The sequence below is a fragment of the Leishmania panamensis genome, assembly GCF_000755165.1.
Source record: "Leishmania panamensis strain MHOM/PA/94/PSC-1 chromosome 30 sequence".
Lineage (NCBI taxonomy): Eukaryota > Euglenozoa > Kinetoplastea > Trypanosomatida > Trypanosomatidae > Leishmania > Leishmania panamensis.
Window position 1 is genome coordinate 650258 of NC_025877.1, and position 17533 is coordinate 667790.

General features: G+C 56.8%; 6 protein-coding genes across 6 annotated transcripts; all 6 read left to right on the forward strand.

Moving 5' to 3' along the window:
* Positions 1-296: 296 nt before the first annotated feature.
* Positions 297-1364, forward strand: LPMP_301880 (succinyl-coa:3-ketoacid-coenzyme a transferase-like protein; the record flags this gene model as incomplete). The annotated part of the gene is made up of 1 exon (XM_010702911.1): positions 297-1364. The coding sequence occupies one exon, from the start codon at positions 297-299 to the stop codon at positions 1362-1364; it is 1068 nt and encodes a 355-aa protein (XP_010701213.1).
* Positions 1365-3436: 2072 nt separating this feature from the next.
* On the forward strand, positions 3437-6952 carry LPMP_301890 (hypothetical protein; the record flags this gene model as incomplete). Its single annotated transcript, XM_010702912.1, has 1 exon — positions 3437-6952. The coding sequence occupies one exon, from the start codon at positions 3437-3439 to the stop codon at positions 6950-6952; it is 3516 nt and encodes a 1171-aa protein (XP_010701214.1).
* Positions 6953-8178: 1226 nt separating this feature from the next.
* LPMP_301900 (RNA pseudouridylate synthase-like protein) lies at positions 8179-9780 on the forward strand (the record flags this gene model as incomplete). The annotated part of the gene is made up of 1 exon (XM_010702913.1): positions 8179-9780. One exon carries the CDS (start codon positions 8179-8181, stop codon positions 9778-9780), a length of 1602 nt encoding a protein of 533 aa, XP_010701215.1.
* Positions 9781-10552: 772 nt separating this feature from the next.
* LPMP_301910 (hypothetical protein) lies at positions 10553-11875 on the forward strand (the record flags this gene model as incomplete). Its single annotated transcript, XM_010702914.1, has 1 exon — positions 10553-11875. One exon carries the CDS (start codon positions 10553-10555, stop codon positions 11873-11875), a length of 1323 nt encoding a protein of 440 aa, XP_010701216.1.
* A 2341-nt stretch (positions 11876-14216) lies between these two features.
* LPMP_301920 (hypothetical protein) lies at positions 14217-15449 on the forward strand (the record flags this gene model as incomplete). Its single annotated transcript, XM_010702915.1, has 1 exon — positions 14217-15449. One exon carries the CDS (start codon positions 14217-14219, stop codon positions 15447-15449), a length of 1233 nt encoding a protein of 410 aa, XP_010701217.1.
* Positions 15450-16179: 730 nt separating this feature from the next.
* Positions 16180-17193, forward strand: LPMP_301930 (hypothetical protein; the record flags this gene model as incomplete). Its single annotated transcript, XM_010702916.1, has 1 exon — positions 16180-17193. One exon carries the CDS (start codon positions 16180-16182, stop codon positions 17191-17193), a length of 1014 nt encoding a protein of 337 aa, XP_010701218.1.
* Positions 17194-17533: the final 340 nt, after the last annotated feature.

Below are 17533 nucleotides of genomic sequence, written 5' to 3' on the forward strand. Positions count from 1 at the left end.
CTGGTTCGACTCACATGGTCGAGTGGCTTCTTTTCGTTTCACACGCTCTACCGCTGTGGAGCTCTTTTTGTTCTTGCTAAGGATTCCTCTTCTGCGTTCGCCATGCTGCGCCGTATACGTTAGGCCTTACGGCCAACGATTGTGAGTACCGCCGAGTCTCTCAAGCACATTCACAACAGTGCCATCATCGCCGCTGGTCGTTTTGGCCTTTGTGGCTTCCCGTTCGCGAGCCACTAGGCGCCCTTAACTTCACCAAGGCGAAGAACCTCACGGTGACCGCGGCAACAGTGGGCGGCATGCACAGTGACATTGGGCCGCTTGCGCGTGATAGGCAGATTGCGAAGGTCATCACTAGCTACGTTGGTGAGAACAGCGTCCTCGCAGAACGGCTCCTGAATGGCGAGTTTGAAATCGAGTTTTGCCCCATGGGCACGCTGGTGGACCGGCTGCGCGCCGCGGGTGCTGGGCTGCCCGCCTTCTACACCCCCACCGGCTACGGCACGGCCGTGTCGGAGGGTCGCCTTCCTGTGCGCTTTGTGCCGGGCAATCCCATGAGGGTCGCCGAGTACAGCCACCCGCGCGAGACGCGGCAGTTCGGCGGGCGGTGGTGCACGCTGGAGACGGCGCTGCCAGCGGACTTTGCGCTTGTGCGTGCGTGGAAGGCGGACAAGCGCGGCAACCTCGTGTTCCGCGGGACGACGCAGAACTTCAACCTTGCGTGTGCGAAGGCCTCGAAGGTGTGCATTGCGGAGGTGGAGGAGATTGTGGAGTGCGGGGAGCTGGACCCGAAGACGGTGCACCTGCCCGGCGTGTATGTGCACCGCCTGGTGTGCCCACCGAGCATCAGGAGAGCTGCCGAGTTCGTGGTGGAGCGCAAGGCTGGGCTCTCCTCTGGAACTGGCAAGGACGCCCTTGCAGCCCGCAACATCATAGCCCGCCGCGCCGCGCTCGAGATCAAGGATGGCATGACGCTGAACCTTGGGATCGGCATCCCCAACTTGGTGGTGAACTACATTCCGCACGAGATGGATGTGGTTCTGCAGGGGGAGAACGGGCTGCTCGGCATTGGCCCGTACCCGCTGCCGGAGGAGGTCGACCCCGACGTCACGAACGCCGGCAAGCAGACCGTCACGATGAGCAAGTCGGGCGCTTCGCTGTTTGACAGTGCCGAGTCCTTCAGCATGATCCGCGGCGGTCACTTGGACTTGACCATGCTGGGTGCCCTACAGGTCTCGAGCAGCGGCGACATCGCCAGCTGGTGGGTTCCCGGCAAGGTGCTGCGGGCCGCAATGGCAAGTGAAGCCTCGGGGGGGGGGTTGCGGTATGCTGTTGCCTCTGTGCTCGTGTGGGTGAGAGAAGTGTAGGACGGCTTTCACCCTTTTTTTTCTGCTTTGTTTTGAGTTTCTCGACGCAGAGTTTGTGTCCGTGTCATCTCTTCTGGGAAAGACAGCTGACTGCCTCGTGTAGCGAAGAAATGGCACTTTTTTCGTTCTCTTCGCCTTGGTGGTGCGTTTTGTCTGTTCCTGTGCTGCGCTGTACTGCCTTCGATTTAGCGTTTTGTTTTTCCTTTCGTGTGGTGTGCCGGCTGTGACTGAGAAGGCTGCGCCCTCCCGCAAACGATGCGCACGGCTGCGTTGTGCGTGGGCGAAGGTGGACAGGCCGTGCGCCGTCGGGTGAACTCGTCCGTTGAGCACCAGGCGAGGGTGCGTGTTGATTGATAACGGCCTACATGGATTCGGGTTGCTGTGCTCTTCAAATGGTTCGCGCTTTCGCCTACATCACCGCATGGGCGCATGCCCCTCACCGAGACACGCGTACGTACACAGAGAAAGAGAGTGCAAGGCCCAAGGTCTCAGCACGAGTTCAGAGGCGTTGGTTGCCCCTGCCGAGTTCCCGAAGTACTAGTGTTATTCGTGCTTTCTTTGACGAGAGTAATTCGCCGATCAATGAAGGGGGGGGGTGCCCAAATAGTGAGGGAAGGGGAGGAGAAGAGAGGGTGAAAGCTTATCTCTGACTACTTCTCGCTATGCTGTCCTCCGCGGACATGCCTCTTCTCCCAAGCGTTACGGTGTAGCATGGAAGTGAATGGGCACTTACGCACAACTTTCTGCCTAACTACCCCTCCGTACATACATCCATATATATGTATTTCTTTCACATCCCATTGCTCTCACAATGCCATTCTGTACACCTGACCCTCGCTTTACGGTGGTCACCCACATACAACTTGCACGCACGCTTACGCGCCGAGCGCACATTGGTACCGTCAAAGCAGCTTGGGAGAGTCGTCCTCTTCCCCTGTAGATTTCTCACTACCTGTCGATTTCTTCGTGCCCTCCACTGGCGGGTGTGCCCGTTGCTCATTCTAGAGAGTTACTGCCTGACGCGTGTTTTTTTTCTCCCCCTGGCGCTGTGTTTTACTGTTCTTTTTTTTTTTTGCGGCCGCAGCCGGTTCCCCTTTTTCTTTTGGTCCGTTGACCCACCTTTTCCTGTGTTCCTCGCTCTCCCGTGCTGAGCCTCGCGGTCGATCCATACGTGTTACCACCTGCGTGTGCGAATCCACATTTATGTGTTTTTGGGCACTGGGGTGTGTGTGTGTGTGGGGGGGAGCCAACGTGCGAGAGGGCGCTGCCCCAGTCAAGCGGTTAGGGGAGCGTCTTTCACCTGTGTTGATCAGTTTGAGCTTTGTTTTACTTCTTTCACTGCATTTTGCAGCGGTGTATTTTGCTACCCCATTTTTCACCACCGTCTCAGCTGCAGGCGACCGCCAAGATCCACCACAAGGCGCGGCCAACTGAACCCTTCATCTCGTTAGATTTCCACCGTTCTCTCGTAGGGCGGTCCTTCCTCTTCCTATACAACTGCCTTCCCCCTTTCGTGTACGTGCATGTGGTTTAACACAGCTCCCTTTACTCCCTACCTCTGTAGCCGTTGTTGCTGCTGCTGCTGTTTTGATTTTCTTTCTCTCCTCCCTCTAACGCCGGTGCTGTCTGGGGCGAGCTTGTTCACTTCCAGTGAATATTCACAGGTCATTTCTGCGCACCTGTTGTGCGCTGGGCTCACACGGATACAGATCGACGCCTTCACCAAAGATACCTCGTGTCGACCTGTGAAGCCCCGGCTCCGTTGGCTGCGCTGCTCTGCTGCGCCTTTTTTTTTCCCCTACCGTTTATTATTTCGTGTGCTCTTAGACTTGGCATTTTAAATCATACTCCCCCTGCGACGCGCCTATCATCGTCTAGCTACGCAGCAGACAGGGATAAGCACCCGTGCGCGCAAATTCAGCACCCAGCAAAGCCCCTTTTTCCCGCCCTGCAGCTGCTCGGCTTGGTGGAACGGAGGGTATACCCTACATACATACAGAAACAACAAATACACAGCCCTGCTATTTGGCTTCTTGACGTTAGCTGGATTGGCACCCGACACGCACCTCTCCATGCCATCGGCGCAGTCTCTGTCCGAGCGGCAGCGACACGCGCGCTTCTCACTGTTGCCGTCATCAACGGCTTTTCTCTCTTTCGATGTGCTGGAGTGGATCCCAAGCAAGGACAGCGCCAGTGGTGAGCTGCTCGCGCTTCGTCCTGCCAGGGGTGTCGCCTCTGAGCACCGCTACAACAGTAGCGCGTCTGTGGCTTCTCGTGAGAGGCGAGTCCACCCGCGCGACTGCAGTGCTTTTGAGTCTTCTGTTGGCTCGTGGGCGTGCTTCCGGACACTCTCCTGCTACGGCGATATTCTTGTGCTCGAGGATGCGCAGTCTGTCGACGTCAGTGCCGCTCACCGGCACGAGTACACGTGGCAACAGGGGCCAAGCTGTCTGCCGTTAGAGGGTGAGGTGAACGCCAGCTTTGGTGCGAGCACAGATCACCGGCCGATGCCCGCCTCCGTCTCCCATAATGCTACCCATATCGGTACTGACATAGTCCCCCGAGAGGCCCTTCTCACCACACGGCGCTTAGGTCGGCCAGCACATCGGCAGCACCATCCTACGCATGAGATTCCGATGCGGGATGTCCACTCCGTGCGTCGCCACTCCTTTCAGACGCCAATATCACTTCTATTCGACGCGAGGGGTCACCTCATCAGCGAAAGGGAGAGCAGCGACACGGCGGCTCGCAGTGATCGCGCGAAGTGGCTTGTTCCGCGGCGCCGTCATCATCGCAATGGCAGTTCGCCAAAGGTATCGAGTCTGCAGTGGCGCTACGAGCTGTGGGGGCCTGTTGGCGTTACTTTCACTCTGCGAGGCGGTCGTCGCATATTCTTGGCCTTCGCGTCGGCACAACACGCGGAGCAGATAGAGAAGCTGCTGATCCGCTTCGCCACTGGCGCCAAGCTCAGTCGCGAAGAGCAGCGTTGTCATTTCAATCAGCGGAACAACACTGACGCATCCGCATCCGTTTTGCAGATGCCCGCGCGGTCTGCGGACGATGACATGCCTTACGCTGCGTCTGCAGGTGAGGTGTTTGTGGCGCCGCTCTCCCCTGGTGTTCTGCAGCGCACCTCTTTGCAGTCTTTCACCTCAGAACGCGAGGCCTCCTTGCGTAAAGCCCCAGCCACGCCGGCCTCGCCGCGAGTGGACACTGCATCCCCATCGACTTGGGCTTTTGCAGCCCACTCACTCGTCTCTTCCACACCTGCGGGGTTGCCGCCGCAGACGGTGGTTTTTGCACGAGGCAACTCGCTCTTGGGGCTCAGTGGTACCGCGACCGCGTCACATGAAGTGGGATGTGCGCCGGCATGGGAGACACGTTGTGGCTCTAGCAAGCCTCCCGGTAGGGGGTACTTGTACTGCCGCCCCTGGGGAGAGGCGTCGAGGTATCGGAGGTACTACCTTAAGATGTCTACTACAGCAGGCATGAGTCACATAGCTCACCTCTCGCGGCATCGCCTACGCTTGTGGCAGCGCCTGCAGCAAGCCTTTGGAAATGACAAGCACTCCGTCTGGCTAGATCTGCGTCGCACCTCTGTCTCCCCAAGCACCGCACACGAGAATTTGTTGCTGTTGGCACCTCAGGTCGAGAGTTTCACGCAGCACAAGAACGTAGAGCTGCTCGGAAGTGGCGTGACACTTGTGGGCCCAGCGAGTAAGTCCTCTGCCGCGCGCGCTGCGCGTCGAAGAGAGCCGGAACTGTGCACTGGACGCCCTGTTGTCTTCGAAGCGCTTGCCAAGTCGCCCGAGGAGCGGACATTGTGGCTTGCATGGTTTTGCAGCCACGGTGCTACGGTGCCGACACCTGTCAGTGATGTTCAGATGGGGGACAGTGCTGATGTCCTGCCGACGCCGGAGGCGTCGGCGGTGTTTAGGCAACTCGGCGGTGCGGAACTTTTCACCACCTCACCCGCGATTGGAGCTGAACAAAATGCGTTTCTCTCAAATACGGCGGATCGGTGGGTGTCGAGCTGGGAGACATCGACCCTCTCCGTCGAAACGTTTCCTTCGGCGAAGCCACTGGGCATCGGCACGCCGCGCCTTCCGCTAAAGGAGCCGTCAGAGGGGCAACGAGGCGGGCTTCGAGCGCCTGCGGAGGCGATAGCGGCACCAAGGCTGAGCCCCCCTTTCCCCGAAGATTTGAGTAAAGCGTCTTCCTCTCTGCGCAAGTCCCTCCTTGCATCTGGCAAGCACGTCAGCAGGCGAGCACACGTGCAGCCACCCCCAGCGTTGGCTTTCAGCACAGGTGACAGGAAGGGGAGCGAGGCGGAGCTGTCGATTGTCGTCGAGGACGATGACCTTGACAAGGTGGCGCTGTACCCCGAGACCGCGGTGCCGCACTCAGCGGGCCGCTTGATGCGCAGTGATTCTGCAACGGTGGATCACGTGGTAGCTCCGCTCTGTCGTACGCCCGCGCCGCCTCTTCTGGCTGAAGCTGCGCGTTGGCCACGCAGCAGCAGTGAGAGGGCCGCCGAAGCGCCGAATATCATAGCCGTGGCGGAGGAAAAGCCGAAGACTGACCATACAGTCACTAGCAATGGTCCGAGCGCGGCCCCTATGTACTTGGAAGACACGGCGTCATCTGAACTCTCATCCCCCGAAAGGTCGGATGAGTCGCCGCCGCAGCTGCTCGCGACGACCGAGAAATCGCCGCGGCCCTCCTCGAGTATATCCACACCGCAGGATGGCAGCAACAGCCCCAAGCAATACAATAAGAGCGAGACTCATCGAGGCCACAGCGAAACACCGCTGGAGCCCACCGAGGCTGCACAGCGAGCGACCTGTACGGCATCTTCCACCGTGGCGTTAGTCACCTCACAGCCTAGCAGGCCTGCGACGACGACCGACGGTGGTGCAACGCCAGCGCCTCTCAAAGCTTCACTCACCGTTGCCGCATCGACGTCCTTTCCTGCGGAGCAATATCAAGACAGGTCTGGCTGTTTAAATAGTGGTAGTACACCACCTCGCACTGTAAAGCCGGAGGCGGCGTTTTTCACGGCTACGTCCGTGGAGGTCTCGTTTACTACGTTGTCGCAACAGATGCGGCCGACATCGAACAGGATTTCTTCAACTGGTGCCCAGCCCAGCGCTGCTCCCCCAGCGGCGCTACGGAGGACCATGGAGAAGCCGACGGGCACGAGCTCGTCAGGTAGGATGGACCATCAGCTGTGCGATGAGTCCGTAATAAGCGGACTTCGTCATGGGGCACGCGTTATACAGGACACTTCGACATCGTCCTCCCCCGCTCCATCATCGCGAGAGAGTCTGGTCAAGGGTGACGGAGACACCCATGACGCGCGGGTCTCTGAGATGTCTTCATTATCGCCTCTTGCACCGGAGCGCGGTTTACTGCCATCATCGAGCTCGGTGGTGGACCTGCGACTGTTGCAATTTCTCGAAGCCCGTGTAAGCGAGACGAGCGATGACCAAGCGGGTAGTTGCCGCGGCAGTTGCCGCCGAGGTGGTGGTACGCCAATCAGGTTAGCATCAACTCCGTTTGATCTTCACGTGGTGCCATCGAGCTAGTACCGCGATGGTGGCGCTGTACTACTCCGCGCACCGTGAGAGGAGTTAGCGGATTGGTCGAGCACCAATCTCAGTGAGCTCGCTACACCACTTCTCTTGCGAAGCAATTCTGTCAACACGGAAGGCGCACCTCCAGGCAGCTGGTCACCTGGTATGGCAGATGTTTTGACCCTCTTCAGCTGAGGACATCCAGCCTTTTTCCACACAGCAACAGCCAGCACTCTAGCAGCTCGCTTACGCTGGAGAATCGAAAGGTGATAGGGCGGCCTTCGTGCGCCTCCCGCAGCTCGCTGTTTACCTCTTAGAACTGAGTAAAGGAGCGACTCAGATGTGTCTTCAAATGATGTGGCTCTATTTTGTGGCACGAGGCGGAAGGCGAGCAGTGCTGAGAAGGTACAAGGCCGCACTTCCGACCAGCTCATCGATGGCCTCCACCTCCACTGCAGCACTTCATTAGTGGACACGTTACATGACCCCTGTGGAGGTTCCTCTCGGGTAAATCGGTGAATTCTTTTCCTCATTAATTTTTCCGCACAATGCTATGCGTTACATGTTCATCTCTTATTTATGTTCTTCTTCACCTCCGACTCTTCCGCTCGGTTAACGCCCAGTCTGGGCCATTATACTCTGTCTCCCTCCCCCCTCTCCCTCCCTCTGCTGCCCCCACGCACTTGTGTCGAAACAACGTGCTTACCAGTGCTGTACCACATCGAGCTAGATTTCAGATGACACACACACACACACGAAAAAAAAGCAAAGCAAGAGCTCAATGGCTAACAGCTGCCGTAGCTGCAGAAGGCGGGTGTCCCAGGCGCCCAATACGTGGGGTTGAGGGAGGGGGAGAGGTGGCCCACGCGTACTGAGGCGAGGGGAGGGAGGAAGTCGTATCGGAGGAAAAGCCCAGCAGCTATGTCGTTGTCCACTACTTCAATGGAAACAAACAAACAAAAAGAAAGCGGAGAGTAGCTGACAGAGCTCAAGTCGTGCTGTTTCGATTGCGTCTTCTCCCTTCCACTGTTGACCGCATACTTTCAGCGACTCTCTCACCTTCATCCACATGCCACTTCTCCTTCCTTGTTTCCGTGCTTGGCATCATCTTTTCCCTACCCATTCATACCTGCAGAAGGCACATACAGGGTGCCAGGCGGGTGCCCATCACGTTTTCCTCTGCCTGAAATTTTTACGGAGGTGTGCGTGCTTTTTTAGTCCCTCTATCTCGAGTCGTTATGCCGCGCGAACTGCGTTACTGCCGTCCAAGGCACGACCCCGAGGAGTCTCTGCTCGCATATTTATCCAAGAAGTTCACCTATCTAGCGGATGCGGAGTGGCGTGAGCACATTGCAGCCGGCCACATCAGTGTCAATGGGGCGACACTCACTAATGAGTCCTACGTTCTCCGGCAAGGTGATGTGCTCCGCTTTGCTCCGCCGCGCTCCTTGGAGCCACCAGTGGACAAGAATCACATTGAGGTCCTCTATGAAGACTCGAGGCTGATGGTCGTTACCAAGAACGGTAACCTACCAGTCGCTGAGGGTGGACGGTACTGTGAGAACACGTTGGTGGGGGTTCTACAACGCCGTGGCACCGCCTCTTTCTACACCGCCGCCACGCGTATCGGCACTGCCACAGCACATGAGCACAGAGAGAAGGTGTCTGACACTCTCACGCATACTGGAGAAGTTGCCGAGACTACAGCTTACGTTGAGTGTTCGACGGCTATGGGCGCGAGCGGCGAAGGGGCTCAAATCTCTACTCCACCTCCCTCCCGACGGCGACTGGTGGATGACACGCATTGGACTGCTGCGGTTGACGTAGCGCCGTGCATCTCTGCACTGTTGCCTGATGCACCGCCACCGCAGCAGCGAAGCCCGCTCAACCTTTTCACAATCCAGCGGCTAGACAAGGAAACCTCGGGTGTTGTGGTGCTGGCGAAGCACAGCGTCACTGCAAGAAAGTTGGCAGCGCAACTGGAGGCGCAGACAAAAGGCTGTACTGACGCTGTGGAGTCGTGGCTGCGCGAGCGCGGCCACACCGTGCCGTTCTGCTCTGACGTGTTCGGCGAGCTACTTCAGCTCAAGGCCCACGTAGTGCACAAGTCGTACACGGCGGTGCTTCGAGGTGCTGCCCCAGAGGGCCACACCTTTGTGGTGGTGAACTGCATGGACTGCATGGCGAAACACCCGACGCACTCGTTGGAGGAGCAACATACGCAGCTCAAGAGGCTCAAAATGTGCTGTGAACCGTTGAGAGGCATTGTCGATGCATCCACAGCGTCATCCTTGCCGACCCAACCAACGGAGCAGCGGAGCCACTGGGGAAAATTGGCTGCCACTCGCATACGTGTCTTGGCGAGCAACAAAGTACTCGGGCTGACATGCGTACACGTGGAGCTCCTCACCGGTCGAAGTCATCAGATTCGCCTGCACTGCGCCGCTATTGGTTACCCGGTGCTAGGCGACAAGCTCTACATGACGACGACACCTGGAAGAGAGGGCGGCGCCACTGCCGTGTCCGACGCGGTGTACCTCGAGCGAGTTCGGCGTGAAGATGACCCATTTCTTCCCATTGACGACGACCTCAGCGACACGGGTGGCACCGACAGAACCAGCAGAATGAGGTGCCGACGCCACTTGCTGCATGCAACGCGGATCGCCTTTGAACATCCAGACATTTCGCCAGCGCACTGGATGACTTTCACGACGTCGCCGGTGTCCTTCTTCGCTGCAGATGTTCGCTTCGAATCCGAAGCGGACTCCTTGCGGTTCATTCAGTGGCTGACAGGCGCCGTCTCGCGCCCCCTAGCAAGCAGGGATATCTCACAGAGTTGAAGCGTATTCTTGCGCAGGTGTAGGGTTCTGCAAGCAATACTGCGTAAGTTTCTCTAATTTCTTTCCAACTGCGCTGTTGAACCTTCACTGACATGACTGCTGCTCAATAATCGAAAAAAAAAACGATTCCGTGCGCCATGTAAGCGCCACCCATGAAATGCGTTGGTGAACACCCCTCCATAACGCTCACCATTCACAATCCTGTTGCTCCCCTCGTCCTCTGTGAAGGTTGATTTACAGTTGATAACGAGATCTTCCACTTAGTGACGAGTGCGTAGTCTCTCTCTCTCTCTTTGCTGTCCCCGTGCGCCAGTGGAGGAGGTCGGCAGGCATTTCAAGTCGAGCACCTACACAGTCTCAGGGCTACACTATTGTAATTGTCGCACCCTTCCCCCCTTTTCGTCCCCTCTACTCTGCCACGATGCTCGGCACACTCCACGAATGTTTCTTCGTCTTTCCCCGCTCTTCTTTCCTTTTCTTTCCAGAAGTAGTCTCCACACGAGAAGGCCTCTTATCCTCATATCTCAGCCACGCTTGCTATGTTTTTTCCCCCTTTTCTGCGGCCTCTTTTCCACTCCCGCTGTGCACGTCGATTTAGCCTGCTACAGCTGCTGCTGCTGCTGCTGCTTGCGAGCTCGGCCCTGTATGCGACTCTGAGCTCTGGCATAGCATTGAGCAAAGAGGTCGAAAGAAGAGTATCTGCCAACCCCCCTTTCCATGCGACATTGGCTTAGTCCAGCCTTCCTCCTTATTGCAGCATACCATAGCAACTATGGATTCGCCGTCGAGTGCGCCGTCTGTGCCGGCGGCGTTGCCAGAGACAGATGAGGCGCGGCTCCTGTTCTACGTAGAGGTCCTCATGGCCAACGTGCCATTGCTCATTGCGGACCTCAGCTCTGCCAAATACGCCTTCCTGAGCTTCTCGGAAAAGACACGCAGGGAGGTGAAACAGAAGTCTACTTTGATTCAGTTCATTGGCCGTACCTTCACTTCGCTGCAAAATGCCAACAAGTCCTTGATAGCGACCCAGCAAAGCCTGCGGGAGTACGAGATGAAGCTGGTGCGGGCAGCGCCGCCATCCTTCGTGACGAGCGAGGAGGCGCTTCGCCTATCCAACACCACAGCCAACGGCGACACTCCCACTGCTGAGCTAAATGGTAGTGCTTCCCCTGCACCTGCCGAAACGGCAGCTGCTGAGTCACAGAGGTTCTTGACCGCATTCCCCGACAATGTACTGATCCTGAGCGAGGAGGACATTCGCCCAGTGCGGGAGGTGGAAGAGGTGTACGAGAAGGAGTCGACAGCGTACAGAGACGCTGCGAAGGCGTGCAACGCAATGGAGGACGCGTTTGAGCAGGCGCAAGATCGGTGCCGCACCATGACGGAACACGTACAGGACCTCAAGTGGCGCTTTCAAGAGGTTTATAGCGGCTGGAAAAGTGCAGAACAGGAGCGGGGTATGGTGCGCATCATGCGAGATGAGCTGGCGGGTCGGAGAGCGATTATGACAGAAGCCTTGCACGAGATCAAGACCATCAAGGACGAGTGCTACGCGAAGGAGTTTAGGATCATCGAGGACTCCATTGCCCAGGCTCAAGCAGAGGCAGAGTCGATCAAGGCCGAGTTGCAGGCGAAGCGCTGTCGCTACGAGCTCGAGTTGGCCACCTACCAAATTGCATACAAGGAGCAGCAGGCCGAGGTGGAATCCCTGCGCGAGCAACTCAAACTGTTGCGTACCCACCAACGAGATCTGGAGATGCTCGCCAAGAAGCAGCAGCTCGAGGAGATGGACCGCAACTGTTTGCGGAAGCTGGTGATGGAGACACTGACCCTAACCCCGTCCAAGTACGGCAAAGTCGACGACCGCAAGCTGACACCGGAGCAGGAGGCGCAGGTCAGAAGCGACCATCCGTTGGTGTCGGTTCTGGCGGCCCGCATCTCCGTGTTGGAGGAACAGCGCAAAACGATTGGTAGGCTTCTGACGAGTGCGCGGGGAATGCGCAAGAGCGATGCCGTCAGCGTCACGGTCGAGCAAATCCGTACGCTGCTCGAGCCGGAAATTCAGCTCGATGAGGAGGCCCTGGCGTGCGAGTAAAGTGCAGGATCGTTTACTATTTTTTTTCTCTCTCTCTCTCCCCCCGCTGCTGTACTGATTACCTGCGCGGTTCGCGCTGCATTTCGCTTCCCTGCTCAGACGTTTTTTTCGTGTGGCGTTTTTTCCTTCCCCCTTATGCTACTGTACTTGTGTGCGGTGTAGTGTTGCCGCATGGAGCTGTGCATGTTTTCGGTTATGCTCGCTCATGCGTGCAGGCTTGCAGTGTTCTCTCACTGAAGCTCCCCCTTTCTGGTTCATTACTGTTTTCTAGTGCGTTCTCTCTCATACATATCCCTCATGCTTGTCTTCTCCACGACATGTATGCGCACATCACTCAACCGTCAACTGTTGCTGATCAACGCGGCCGTCACTTCCGCGTTGATGAGCTTTTCCAGGAAAGCGTTCTGTCCGATCGACATGATTCTCGGGGGAGGGAGAAGGGGGAGGTGAGACAGTTGATCTTGCTATCATTTCTCTTTTGCAGCTGTTTTGTCGCCCGTGGCCATGCCTTCCTTCTTGCTCACATTGGAGGACGCTGTCGTTGGCACCTAAACCCCGGCGAGTGGATCTTGCACGTACCACAGTCGCAGGCGCAGTTAGTGTATTCGAGTTTCGCCGTTCATGTCTACGATATCCTTGCCATTTCGCTCTGACTCTCCATCTCTCTTTCTCTCTCTATCTGACTCTCTTTTTCCTTTTCGTGCATGGGGCACGCATGGGCACTGGGCACTTCGCTGCTGTCTGCTACTCTGTTTTCCATGCGGATATCGCAGCTCGCAGTGCCGAGCGTCGTGTCGCATTTTGAAGCGTCCAAAGTGCGTGGGCATTTTTGTCTCCCCCTCCAAAAAGATAAACCACGAAGCCCGAACGAACAGGGTGAAGCCGCACCCGAGCTCTGCCATAGAGAGAGAGAAGGGGCCACTGACAGCACACCGCATCAATTTAAACGTTCCTCTTTCCACGCGTCTTCTCACTTCTTTCCTTCACTCCGGGGACTCACTTCCTGCTGTCAACAACGAGGTGGAGAGTGTCTGTGTGCGGTTGTGTGTGAGTATGTGTGCCGGGGGGAGGGGGGAGGCGGGGGAGCGACTTGCTACACGGGCGTTTATTCAACCTGTCGGACTGCTGTTTCCCTTTCCTTACATTTTCAGGCTGGTCTTTCGCGCAGTCGCCGTGGTTGCCGTTCCAGTATTTCTCTCCAGCGTTCTTTTTTTTCCCCTTCGTGGTATAATTGACGTCCTTCCGCCGTCCTCTCCTGGTGCCAGCTCCCCGACTTACCCTATTCATCTTTGTGATTCGCTTATCAATCGGTATTCATGATCTTGATTGACCTGGCTAATCTCCTCCCCTCTCACCCTGCTGCCTACCTTCTCCTCTTTCATTCGCTACCGCCTCTTTTGAGTCTCTCGTTTCCTTAGTGATTCTTTTCTCGTGCCTTTACCTTCTAAGCCCTTGCGGTCCTCCACCTCCCTTCTCGCTCCTCCCTCGATCGCCTCACTCTTCCGTTTCTTTTTCCTGTAATTCCTTTGAGTGTCTCGCCATTGCTCCCTCTCCGTTCGTCTCCCTGTGTACGGTTGAACTTTCTAGCCTTCCGCCTTACCGTCTGACTCTGTGCCACTGCCGTCCCTCGCCGCGCCTTCCGTCAAGTCTTATCCACTTTTCTCCACTATTTGTTGGTTTGTTTCTCAGCTCTCTCTCTCTCTCTTTCAGATTCCAGTATCCTCTGTAGAGTATTGTACGTGGTGGCCTGAGAGGCTCTGTGCTTCAGTGGTGCTCTGGGGAGATTGGCACTGTCTCTTTGTTTCTTGTTGCGGCTCTTTTGTTGTTGTCATGATTGCTTGCTGTTCGCAGCCCAGCTGTGGATCAATACAAGCGCAAGAGTAGAAGAGCACGGGCAGGGGAAAGGGGGACAGAGGGAGGGAGGGTGGGGGGAAGGCAGGAAAAGTAGCACGGTGCGTGCACTGCTGCCACTCTCTCTCTCTCTCATATTTTCCCCCTTGCTTTTGCTTGTGGTGACAGGCCTCTCTTTTCAGTTTTGTCGGAGATGCACACGTGCCCCAGCGCCACCAGTGACGATTCTTATCCCGTGTTGCGTCCCGCCGTTACCATCATCGGAAGAAACTGAGAGAGTGGAGGTGTGCCGTGGCTGTCTTGTGCCTCTTTGTGCCGCTTCGCTACCGCCGACTTGTCTTGTTCTTTTTTGGCGCTAGCGCGCTTGCAAGAAAACCCCCTCCCCTCCCCTCCCCTCCCCCTACTCCAGCGAGTTTGTTTGCTTGTTTGTTTGCGCTCCCCGTCCTCCTACTCCACGCGCAGACCGCCATGCTCGCGTGGGGGAATCGAAATGGAGTTCCCCGTGTTTGTGGCATCCGACGTGCACGGCGAGAAGGTGAACCTCGCGCTGCGCTACAACCCGTGGACTGACACACTGGACCATTTGCTGACCGCTGCATCGCACTGTTTTGCCGGTGTAGCGCACCTTATGTGTCAAGGTCCTCTTCCGCCGTTTTCTGCGGCGTACATCTACCAAGATGTTCAGTTTCAGTGGGATGCGCTGCAGGATCGCACGCAGCTTTCACCCTGCTGCCAGGTCTATGTTTTTCGCGAAGCGTTCGACGAGACTGTCGCAGGTATTCCAGACCCTTTGGACTCGTCGAGGTTACTGTTGATGCTCACCGGGAAGCATGCTAGTATGCCCTCCTTGACAGACACATCGGTTGTATCTCAACCTTCACCGCTTAATTTATCCGCATCGAACTTGTCGATCCGTCTCGCCAGTAATCGGTGGGCACTGCCGCAATACGGTCAGCAACCGGGGACGTCGAGGCTTCGCTTTGACGTGTCATCGCCTCTGTGCAAGAACAGAGTGCCGCTGGTTCGTATGCAAAGCCCGACAGGCTCAGACAAGGCAACTCGTACCGACGATAATGCGGACGATTTTCATAAACTGTGGTGCACGGATGAAACTGTCGTATTCCGCCCTGTGCAGTCGCACCGCTTTCGCCTGCAGATCTTCTCCCCTACGATGGAGACTGAGATGCGCCATGGCGACACGCGGGGCAGCGCAGAAAAGCCGCTCATTTGCTCAGGGGATTTTAGAGCATCGGGGCCACAGACTGCCCATGTGAAACCAAAGAGACGTCACTCCAGTGACTCGTACAAAGGACTCTCTGCAGAATCCTCTTACACGGGGGAGGTTGCCATTCCAAGGAGCTGGTGTGACCCTTCTAGGCACTTTTTCCGTAGCACAGCATCGCATGTATGCGAGTCAGATTCTTCCTTCCCTCAATCCTTCTCTGTTTCATCGTACAGCCGAGGCACAGCGCAGCCCTTCCCATCAGGCAGCGTTCGATCCAAGGGATTGCCACGAATTGACGAGTGCCATCCTGAGGTACTTGTGAAGAGAGAACCCCGCAGCGGAGGTGGCGGCAGCATTTTGCGTGATGAGCGGGAGCGCATAGCGGCTCAGATGCAGATGGGGATAGATGAGCTGCGTTTACGGTTGCAGGAGGAGTCGAGGGATCTGAAACGGACATTGAGTGGCTCACGGCACCGTGTCGTTTTTCCACGGAACTGACTGTATGACGGTAGAGGTCAGTGTTGCTCTTTCTTGCGTCTCTACGCTACTGTGAAGCAAGAATGATGTGCACAGCTCCGCCTCTCTTCGGTTCTGCAAGAGAGTCTAATCTAATCTCTCTCTCTTCCTCTTCTGTTTCGTCTGACTTTGCTCGTTTTTTTTTTATTTCGTTGCTACACCCCAGCGCTGGTAGAGCGGCTGATCCTGGTGGCATGTGCGCTGTTTGCGTCTTGCGCTGTGGCTGTGACAGCGAGGTGCTCCGTGTTCTCCCTTTTCTTTTCGCTCGATCATGGCATCCCCCACCCCCGTTGCTCGGTGTGCATGGGATGTAGTCATGCGCTCGGGTCATTCCTTGCATACTCGTGCTATTCATCACAGTTGGGTCCGCGTATTGGGGCGTCTCTTCTTTGGTATTCTGAATGTCTATCGGCTCCCTCGCCACCATGCTCTCTCCTTCTCCTTCTTTCTGCCGTCTGTTGCTTCACTCGGCTCGCCACCCACTCACATGGTCGCCCATCACGTATTGCCGGAGCGACCGACGCCCTCCGACTCGGCAGCGCCACATCACCTTTAGGTGTTCTGCTTCTCGTATTACTTACCGACAGCCCACCATCATCTCCTTCCCATCTCCTTCTTACCCGCCCGTAGGACTCGTACCTCGCGTCGTTTTTGTTGTTGCTCGTGAGGCCTCGTCGCCTGTGTGGTGCCCTCCTCTTTTTGATGGCTCACCATGGCGGAGGGTCTACGCGAGTCGTGCAAGAAAATCCTCCAACGCTTGCGGCAGCAGGAGGTGGAGGAGTTTTGCTGCATCTTGTGTGGCGGTCGCGTACGAGGGCAAGACGCCCTAATGCAACACCTCATTACGGAGCACGACGTGCACTGCCTTCACTTTGACAACGTGGTCGATCTCCCTCGACTGTTGGAGCACCTTTCGGCACTACTGCACAACCGTGGGGCCTCTCCTGCGCAGTGGGTGTGCCCCGTGTGCGGTGAGGACACCATGTCAGAGAAGGTGGAGGACCTGATGAGCCACATGAGTCTGGCGGGGCACCGGTACTGGAACCCGCACACAATTCCTAGCATGGCGCAGTGGTATATAACAGGTAGCTCTGCACCCAGTGGACTGGCCGACAGGACATTCGCTGAGACGCCTATGCTAGTCACATGTACATCTTCTTCGACTGTGCCGCGAGGGCTATCACGAGACGGTGCGGCGGAGGAGGAAGACCCCGACTCGGAATGGGACGATATCGAGGATGAGGAGGTAGACGAGGACGAGGACTGGAACTTGGAGTGTGTCTGTCTTTACTGTGACTACAGCGGCGAGGATGTCCTTCAGCACCTCAAGACCAACCACGACTTCGACTTCCGGGCGAGTGTGCAGCGGCGACCTGACTTGCACGATGAGTACGACCTGATTCGTCTTGTAAATATGATCCGGCGTGCTGTGTGCAGCGACCGCTGCCCGTATGGGGACGAGTGCGACGTTGACAGCAAGCAGTACGATCGCGCCGCACTAGAGGAGCACCTTGTGATGCAAAAGGAGCACCGCCTGCCGCAGCGCGTATCGACTAGCGACACTGATTTGATCCCTGTCCTTCCCGGAGACGCCTTTATCTCCATGCTCGTGACCAGCGGTGAGGGCTTTCTCCAGGCTGAATTGGAGGACCCAGACTTCCCGATGGTGCCGACGGTGCAGGAGCTGGCCGCCGCAGCCTCGCGTACCCCACTCAAGACGAGATAGCATTTGTGGAGCTCGTGCCCAAGTAATGCCCTCGTGCTTTGCAGTGTATTTGTGCTCTGTTTCTGGTGGCTCCTGGGGTTTTAGCACTCCCCCTCTCCCTTCGCCCTCGGCTAAGTAAGGCATCTGGACTGCGAGAAGAAACGCACACACACACACACACAGTCACACGCAGAAAACATAAGACTTAAGCAGAAGCGCAAGTATGTGCATGCTCATGCTTGCGCTTCTCCCGCTAGTCGCCATTGTTGGCGCCTCTGTCGAGTAAGAATGGTCATGAAAAGAAACAGCTCAATAGCAAACTCCCACCACGGGCGAGCCGTTTGTGTGTGTGTGTGTGTGT